Source organism: Oratosquilla oratoria, chromosome 14 (assembly GCF_046742065.1).
Source record: "Oratosquilla oratoria isolate Oo_2021 chromosome 14, ASM4674206v1, whole genome shotgun sequence".
NCBI lineage: Eukaryota > Metazoa > Arthropoda > Malacostraca > Stomatopoda > Squillidae > Oratosquilla > Oratosquilla oratoria.
In genome coordinates, this window is record NC_134790.1 from 42,926,173 (window position 1) to 42,936,172 (window position 10,000).

At 41.8% G+C, this 10,000-nt stretch overlaps 1 protein-coding gene across 7 annotated transcripts in view; it reads left to right on the top strand.

The window, feature by feature from the left end:
• LOC143032853 (LIM/homeobox protein Lhx3-like) overlaps positions 1-10,000 on the top strand; it is a 541,576-nt gene that overhangs the window by 431,921 nt on the left and 99,655 nt on the right. Inside the window, exon 1 of one of the 7 annotated variants that reach the window (XM_076198024.1) lies at positions 7,219-7,568. The exons of the other annotated variants lie outside the window; for them this stretch is intronic. Within the exon in view, the coding sequence (XP_076054139.1) occupies positions 7,355-7,568 (214 nt within the window). The 5' untranslated portion in view covers positions 7,219-7,354. Of the gene's footprint in view, positions 1-7,218; positions 7,569-10,000 lie in introns of those variants that run through there. 7 annotated transcript variants of the gene reach the window in all.

The following is a 10,000-nucleotide window of genomic DNA, read 5'->3' on the forward strand; positions in this document are numbered from 1 at the left end:
GTTAACCACCACATTCCCTGAGCTCCCAGTACGAAAACTTACAGTTCAGTATAAGATCCTGTAGTATGTATGTATGCATGTATGTATGTATGTATGTATGTATGTATGTATGTATGTATGTATGTATGTATGTATGTATGCATGTATGTATGTATGTATGTATGTATGTATGTATGTATGTATGTATGTATGTATGTATGTATGTATGTATGTATGTATGCATGCATATGTATGTATGTATGTATGTATGTATGTATGTATGTATGTATGTATGTATGTATGTATGTATGTATGTATGTGTGTATGTATGTATGTATGTATGTATGTATGTATGTATGTATGTATGTATGTATGTATGTATGTATCAGGTAGGTAGGCACTTAGGTATTAGATAGATATTATGCATGAATACATATATGTCATATAATCGTGAAGATTTGGAGTCTGGAATCCATATTGTTGAAAATTCTTGAACCAGAAATTTACCTTGGGGAGTTCATGGTACTTGGCTCTCTGTGCCTAGACTCAACCTACTTCCCATTCAGAGATCACACCTACCACCAACGCAAAGGCATACCCACGGGTTCCCCTTTTTCCGTAGTTGTGGCTGAAGTAGTGACGCAACGTCTTAAGGAACAACTATTAAGAGCAGCACCCTCCTCCCTCAAACTCTGGACTAGGTACGTTGATGATGTTTTCGACATGCTGGGCGGCAAAGATATAGAACCTTTTTCCAGCCACATTAATAGTATTGAGCAGGCCATTCAATTTTCGATGGAATTGAAGGTGGATGATCAACTTCCGTTTTTAGACGTCAACATCAAATGTGTAGGAGGTACCCTCGTGACTAATGTTTTACAGGAAACCTATGCACACAAACCGACTCCTGGACCACGACAGCTACCATCCAGACTGTCACAAGAAGAGTTTGATCAGGACACTTTGAAATAATGCAGATAAAATCTGTTCCACGGTGGAATCAAAGAAGGAAGAAAAGAGACACCTACATACATACATACATACATATACCAAATGCTTTTCTCCCTTACACGAGAGGTAGCCAAAAAAACAAAGGCATAGAAACCACTCCCACCCATTCCATCCCCTACATAATTCACTCCCCTCCACCCTCTTCCCTCCCTCTTATCTTGGCACCTCCTGGATGACGGGTCATCCCTGCATCTTGTCCACTGCCCTCGGTCAGAAGCAGTGTCGCAAGACACAGCACATCCACAGCAAGGCCGCTTCATTAATTCAGCGACCCCCCTCTCCGTCCCCTCATGCAGACAAAGAGAACACGGGGAGAAATCCCTTCGGGCTGCGTCAGTTTATTTCTCATACATACTTCCTCACCCCCCATCTCCCACCCACTCCCCCTCATGCATCACAGTATTATCCATACACAACCATTCCCCATTCACCCCTATCTTCTGTCCTCTCCCGTCCTTCCTCAATAGACATTCCCTTCTTTCCCAATGCCCCTTTTACTCCACCCATCCATCTCATGTTCACTCATTCCACCTCTGCCTTCCACACCTCTTTTACTAACATTTCTTCACTCATTCTTTCCATGTGTCCAATCTATTCCAATACTCTTTCATCAACCCTATCTCCCAACTACCTTTCCACCCCTGTTCTCCTCCTCACCTCCTCATTTCTCACTCTATCCAGCCTAGTAACCCCTATCATACTTCTCAGGTATTTCATCTCAAACACATTCAAACTCCTTCTCTCTTCCTCTCTTATGTTCCATGTTTCTGCCCCGTACAGTGCTGTCGGCACAATCACTCCTTCATACAATCTCCTCTTAGCATCCATTCACAAATGTCTATTTCTCATTACGCTTTTCAATCCACCAAGGCATTTACTCGCTTCTCTCAATCTACATTCTACCTCCACCCCCACTCCTCCCTTTCCTGCCACATTCGCAAACCAAGTATTTAAAACTATTCACTTCTTCCAGTCTCTCTCCCTTAATACTCACTTCCAGTCTGCTGTCACTTTCTCCCCTTGTACATCTCATCACCTTACTTTTACCCACATTTATTTTCAGCTTCCTTCTTTCGCACACCTTCCCAAACTTTGTCACTAACTTCTTCAATCCCTCCTCTGATCCTGCTACAAGTACAGAGTCGTCAGCAAACAACAACTGGCTTATCTCCCACTTTTCTCCATTTTCTTTAACCACCTCCAATCCCTGACCCACTACCCTTGCATTCACCTCTCGCATCACCCTATCCATATATAAATTGAACAGCCAGGCCGACATAACACATCCCTGACGAAGTCCTACCTTTACCTCAAACCACTCACTCTCTCCATTTCTAATCCTAACACAAGCTCTACTACTGTCGTAAAAACTCCTGACTGCTCTTAGAGACACTTAATGCAACTTTTTCGAGACAATGGCTACTCTCGCAGAAACGTGCGCAATTGGACAAAAAACACGACGCATCAACACACAAGTAGAGTCCACGCACGACACACAGTCACAATCCCATACTTTAAAGGCGCTTCTGAAGTCACTGCCAGGGTGCTACGAGACAACGGAATACAAATGTCCCACAAATCGTGCAACACTTTACACAGAAACCCCACCAAAGTGAAAGGTATTGAAGACCACACACAGCAGGCCGGGGTAGTTTACCGTGTAGGCTGCTCTGGTTGTGAGAGTAAATGGGGGAAACGCAGAAGAAACTAACGACAAGAATAGCAGAACACCAATGAGCAGTGAAACGAGAAGATCCAAAATCTGATCACCAACGGAGACAAGACAATACACAGAGACAACAACAAAAAGAAAAGACTATTTTTAGAAGCATGGGAGACCAAGGACAACTGCATAAACAGGAGCATTGACCTCAATCCAATCTATCTAGGGATCAGGAGAACGACTGTTTAATGCACCCATAGCAGCGACTTGATATTGCGTCAACGATATCTAGTATTTTGTATTTGTATTTTTCAACAATGTGTAATATATATATTTTCTAACCCCCTTCATTTTCCTGTTTTATTTTCTCTTTTTCTTTTTCGTTTTCTTTCTTCTTTTTCAAGTGGTTCTTGATGCACTCTTGGTTCATACTCTTCCAGTTCCCCATCAGATACTTACCATGATTTTCAGTTCAACATATCTTTTCGAGTTTACTTGTCACTATGTTTTACTTCATCAATGTGTTTTATTTCATTTTGGTTGATTTTGCCCAGTTACCATTTCACTTCCTGTTTTACTTAGCTTTGTGTGACATTTGGTCACAAGGGTATTAACTCGCCCAGTTCCTTCCTAGCCAACAGCCCCTTTGCTTTCTCAGTTACAACATTACTTTTTTCTCGTCCAGTTAGTTGAAATCTCGATGCTTGTCCTGTTCACATTGCTTTTCTGTATAAGTCTATTCTATATGTGTTCACATGATTGTTATTTATTTCCACGCATGACCATTTATCCCTCCAAATGGGACACTTGGTCCGCCACCTTGGTGGTTGTGTTTCTTATGTTGCCTTTTTGTGTTTCTTATGTTACCTTTTTGTGTTTCGTATGTTACCTTTTTGTTTCACTTTCACTCTATGTTATTGTTTTTGTCTCATGTTATCTTTTTGTGGTTCTCGTTATACCTTTTTTCACTTTCATTATATGCTATTGCTTTTGTTTCACTCTTGGTGTATTTATCTGTATTTTAGTACATTAAATGGTACACATTTCGTCATGATTAATAGAGCGAGGACATCACCAAGCTCCTCTCCTAGTTGCTTGCCGGATCACATAAAAACGAGTTCACTGTACGTAACCCATTATACCCTCTGAAGACGATTCCTAGCCGGAAATCGAAACGTTAGGCTTAATAAGCCCTTCAAATCAAGTCTCTTTACTCTCTTCACCAATACATATATGTATTCATATATACGTGCATATACTCATAGACCATTCATCTAAATACATCGTTTCCTCTGAAAATTCACGGTATGGACAGTCAAAAACTGTCTCTAGTCTCTCCAATATACTGTATCTCTCTAGCATAGACAAAAAAATATTCGACCATTCTTTTTATATATGGGTAAAGTTGATCTTATGTCACCAGTTAGTGTTTTCCCTTTTTTTGTGGGGGTGGGGGGCGGGGAGCGGTGAGATTACTTAGCTGAATTCTACAGAATTGAGTCTGACCCTCCGAAACTCTTCTATATTTCCCTTTGTTCATCTCAAATGGTTTATTTAAAACTCTCACAATGCTCCGGGTGAGACTCAGCATATGTCCTTAACCCATTAAACTCCGATGACAAGATGTCTTGTCATTTGGTCAAATTAAACAAAAAATCATAAAACACCAAAATGTTTGATCAAACACCAGAAAAATATGACGTCAGTCCTCGAGGACTGACGTCATATTTTTCTGGTGTTTGATCAAACATTTTGGTGTTTTATGATTTTTTGTTTTATTTTACCAAATGACAAGACATCTTGTCATCGGAGTTTAATGGGTTAAGTGTGAGTCTCGTTTCGTGCGGGTGAATGAGTATCCACAAGCATATTTGCTTTGTTTATTTGTTGCTCAACTCTCATGCTTATGAGATCCTATCAACGAGTCTTTGCTGTTTAGTTTAGGCCTCTACTACTTCAACTGTTAGTCTGTTAGAAATATAACGTTCTATTTGTGAAACCACTACTTCTTGACATTCTACTGCTGTCTTGTCTCGTCTTCTTTGCGTGTGTTTTGTTTCTCGTAAAGCATTTGTACAGTCTATCTTTCTTCCAACGTTTTTGGATACAATTTCTTCAATATTTCTTTCGAAAGTCAGCTTTTATTAGCTCAGCACCTCTCCGGTTATGTTCCCATGGAAATTTTTCCAGTTTGGCTGCATTCTTTATCAAGTGTCAGTTTCATACTATTGGTACATATTCCAGGATGTGTTTGTGTGTGTGTGTGTGTGTGTGTGTGTGTGTGTGTGTGTGTGTGTGTGTGTGTGTGTGTGTGTGTGTGTGTGTGTGTGTGTGTGTGTGTGTGTGTGTGTGTGTGTGTGTGTGTGTGTGTGTGTGTGTGTGTGTGTGTGTGTGTGTGTGTGTGTGTGTGTGTGTGTGTGTGTGTGTGTGTGTGTGTGTGTATGTACGTAGCCGTACGTGTTCGCGCATGTATGTACATACTTACACTTTCGAGCACATTCGCACATGTACTGCCTGTGTACATGTACACGTATCCTGGGTTAGCACTTTGTTACCATATTGATCTCTCTTGACATGCAGACACTAGAGTACCTCGCCCACGATGCACCATTTAAACCATTATCTTACGTTTCCTTTCTGGACACATTCCTTTACAAGCTTTTCTGTCCCTTTAAATTGCTCCCCCACCCTCCAAACACCTCCATCCACTCGTCATTATGCCACCCAGCCTTTTCTTCCTACTCTCCTCTCCCACTGGGCAGCGACGTTAACAAGAACATACAAGGGTTAATTGTAGAACCTCCCCCCCCACACACACACACAGTGATCAACTGCAGACTCTACACCCTAACATAGGGTATGTTAAGTTAGGTTAGGTTTGGTTTGGTTTGGTTAGGTTAGGTTAGATCAGGTTAAGTTAGGTTATGTTATGTATCCCATAAACAAATGTAGAATGTTAGATTAGATTAGATTAGGTCAGGTTAGGTTAAGTTAGGTTAGGCTAGACTAGGTAAGATTAGGTTATGTCAGGTTAGCTAAGGTAAGACATAATCAACTGTAGAATGTCCACCCCAGCAACACTGAAATGTACAATCTCCACCTCAAGCGCGTGGAATGGGGTGGGGTAATTCTACAATTGATTCATACACAACACACACACACACACACACAAGACACACACACACACACACACAGTATTACCCATAGATCGGTCATATGAACTCTGAGCTCTCATCCGGAGGTTAATAACTGTCGATCACGAGTCCAACACGTGATTCAAGACCATGGTGGTGAAACACATACACACACACACACACACACACATACACACACACACACACACACACACACACACACACACGCACGCACGCATACACACCAACCCGTGCACCTCTCTCTGTGCATAACTCTTCATCAATACATCTAGTCACCCATCAATACTCACCCTCTCCCTCCCCCAAGCCCCACCCCCACCCCTACCTGTTCCTATTGTGGCCCCATGTGGCGGTTGTGTTGGCGCCCCAAACCACCACTGTCCACCATATGGCAGCCATGACACACCATCATCCCTCCGTGATCCCCGTGGTCCTTCTGGGCACCAACCAGCCCCCATCCTCAAACGGCCCCACCCACCCGTCGCTACTCGTATACAACATTTATGATTTTACTCTCTAGATATTTGCATGTTATTTTGTCTTCCGTGTTGGATAAGGTGTGTGTCGGAAGATGGAAAAAAATAATAACGGAAAATGTGTACAAAAAAAAGTATTATGGTATCTCCCCCTGCTCGCCTTCCCCTTTATCCCGCCCCTTCGCGAACGGCGGCTTCTGATTGGTCCACGACCGCACTCAATATATGCAGCCTACCGGGAAAGCGATCCCTCATAAGTCGCGTCAGTGCCAGACGTACGGTGATTAACCCAGGGACACATTAATCGAGGATTGAGTTCCGTCTATTTTACCCTATCCGTCTGATGATAAGCTCGATATACACAGAATACGTCGTAAATATAGAAGTGAGATTTTTTCTCCCTGAAACGAATGATATAATGCCCTGTGGTGATGCTAACAGATAGCGGTACGACAGTTCGGGCCCACGCTCGAATGATGAAGAATACCACGTGCGTCCCGTCAATTGGCACACAACGCGTGCGTAGAGCTAAAGAAGGAGGGCGACTCGAGAGGAGCGGCATAGGCTCGGCCCCTCCAACAGCCAACCAGTCTCACAACCGTCTGTTTACTTCATCAATTTGTGTCTGGGCTTGAAGAATGCAAAGTGCTTTTGTCGTGTGTCTATGTGTGCGTGTGTGTGCGGCAAACTTTAACATGTGAACTGTGCTCGGATTGCCTACAGGGAGAGACAAAAAAAAAGAGGATTCTTTATATATTACATTTACATTTCTGCACCCGGAGGAAATCACCAAAACCAAAGACATATAACTAAAAAAAAAAAACAGTCGACGGGTTTTCAACCCTACCCAAGGAGGGGCGAGCAGAGAAGACAGAAGAAGAAGAAAAAGAAGACGACTTTTCAGTAAGGTTGGAGGAGGAGGAGGAGGAGGAGGAGGAGGATAAGAAGAAGAAGAAGAAGAAGAAAAAAGTTTGAGTGAGAAAGAGGTAGAGGGGAAGAACCGATACCGAAGGCGTTCTCCTACCAAAGTCAAGAACTCTTCTCTTCGAAGGACGAGAAAACCCACAAAGATGATCCTCTACGGAACGACGCCCGCCACCCTCACGCCCTCGCCCTCGGCCTCATCTTCATGCTCCTCCTCGTCACCCCTCTCCCATGGGGGGCTCCTTTCCCCCCAGTGCGCCTCACAGGGGGCGCTCATGTCCCCCCCGGGGGAGATGAGCCCCCTTTTCCAACCGTGCAAGACAGAAATCAGCGCTCATCCTCTCCATCCCGTCCTTGTGTGTAAGTGTTGGCAACCTCGCCCCCAGAGTATCCTAGTGTTGGCACGCACCTGCCCTTGAATGCCAAATGCTGGCACCCATCTCCCTGTCAAGCTATAATAATAATAAATGTTGGCATTCTTTCCTCCTTTCCTGTGTTTACGTTGGTATTTTGTCCCGCCTAGTAGGTGTACTGTTGGTGTCCCACCCTAGTATGAATGTTGTTGGCAACCATCATAACTATCATTGACGCCCTGACAACATGGTTTACTCAAACTCGTGGTTTCTATTCGCCTTTTGTTGTTACCCAAAAAGCTGTATTGTCACTAGTCTGTTCTTTAGTGTTGTCACACACGTACAAACACACACATACAAACACACACACACATATACGCTCACACACAAGCAACCACTCCCATAGTACATCATCTTTACCAGCACAGCCATCCTATTCTACAATCCTGAGGAGTTCAGTTGTTGTTGGTCTTTGCTGAACTGTTGCCGAACAATATCTACTCTCCCGTTGATTCTTTTCTTTTTTTTATGATTCCACTGACATGATCAGATTGCCCTGGGTAGCGCGCTACAGAACTCTGAAACGGTAAAATGGCTTCCACAGATCTAAAGTTATTCCCATTTGCTACTCTAGTACCAAGTCATAGCAGTATACACCACTGTGCATTAGGTATGTACATAAATTGGCAGTTTTGTGAACTCGAAGAGGACATAAAGTTGGTAGCCGTACACACTATACAAAGTTTTGTATTCTATACATCCTTGACAAAATTGACAACCCTGTATACTATGCAGTTGGTAGCCCTGGATAATATGCAGTACAGAGGTAGCCGACGTACTTGCTATACGAAGTTCACAGCCCTGTGTACTATACTAAATTGACTGACCTGTGTATTATATACAACCGTAAATAGGCAATCCTCTCCACTTGACACACGTTTATCCATCCATCTATGAAACATTTCGGCCTGTTTGGACATATCACTGTAGGCATATGCAATACCAAACCTGTAGGATAGAACTACAAAGTGTTACCCATGTAAATAGATATGATATGAACATCATATTTTGTAGAATTATTTATTACTTGGTGGTTTGTATATTAGGTATTTACGCACAAAGATACTCTTGCACATTTTTCGTATAACACGTAGCCCTATAACTTAAATATACGGTTTTCTATAAATTACTTGTATAATCTACCAATTCAATGCAAGGAATGTATACCAGTAAGAGTTTTTGTGCATTTCTGGAGTTTACATATGTTGCATCGGGACCATTTCTGGATATGAACTGATAGACGCTAGTTTGTATATCAAATGGAACATATTTTGTGAATAGCAATAGATCAGCAAATGAACTGAAATTTTGGATCTTTCTTAGACCAGCAAACGAGATGAAACTTCAAAATTGAAAATGAATAACCACAGGCAGCGATATGATTTATAATACTTCAATCGGTGTCTCGATTCTCTTTTTTTTTCTTAATACTTTTTTATTTCGTTTTGTCTTCTTTTTACATATTTGTTTTCACTATATTTACATCATAGTATCAGAATTATCTTCACTTGAGTTTTGGCTTCCGTAATACAAGAATGGTTATCAACTGTGACTTCTCCCACTTACGGAATAACAATGCATATAATGATTTAAGAAACATATTACAACAAAATCAACGCGGCACTTTTCGCTGCGCCCTGTCATCCCTTCACAAAAATTACCCTTTCAGCCCTCAGAGTATCAAAATCTACTGCAAACTAACAATGATATGACTGAGGTTTTCAATCGTGCGCAGTCGATGACGTCACTAAACAGACAATAATATGACATCGATATTACGTGTTACCTATACTCTTAGGTGTCAAATATGTGCATGAGTACTTATGGACGGTATATATCCATTAAAGGATTGTGTTTGGCATGAAGGATGCACAAGCATAATCATTCTGGATAAAGAGGCAAGTTCTGGGGCGAGATGTTGTCTGCGAAATTTTCAGGGAACAAAATTGCAACAGTCAATAGTATTCTAATAAAAAAGCTGCTTGATGGCGTTGCAGCTTGAATATTGATAACTTATGTGAACCTCACTGTCACCAATCATTAGCAAATGCTCATAAGAAAACCTCTCAATGCCATCATCTGGCACATGTCGCCATTTTTTCACTTACGAGATACATGCGATGGTTTGTTTTTCTGGCGTTATTTATGTGTTTATAAAAGCTAACACGTTTCATGAAGGTAACTATTACAAGAACATTCGAATCGAATGCCTTGAACGCCCTTTTAAAGATAATAAACATTAGAGAAAGATAAGTCTCCTCTCCTGCATTTCTGCTTATCACCTATGAACAACAGGTATTGTAGGGTAAGGGCATCAAAGAGAACAAATCACAAAGTTCCATCCTTTAACTCAACTTAGCAGTGTTGTTCTGCTCACGA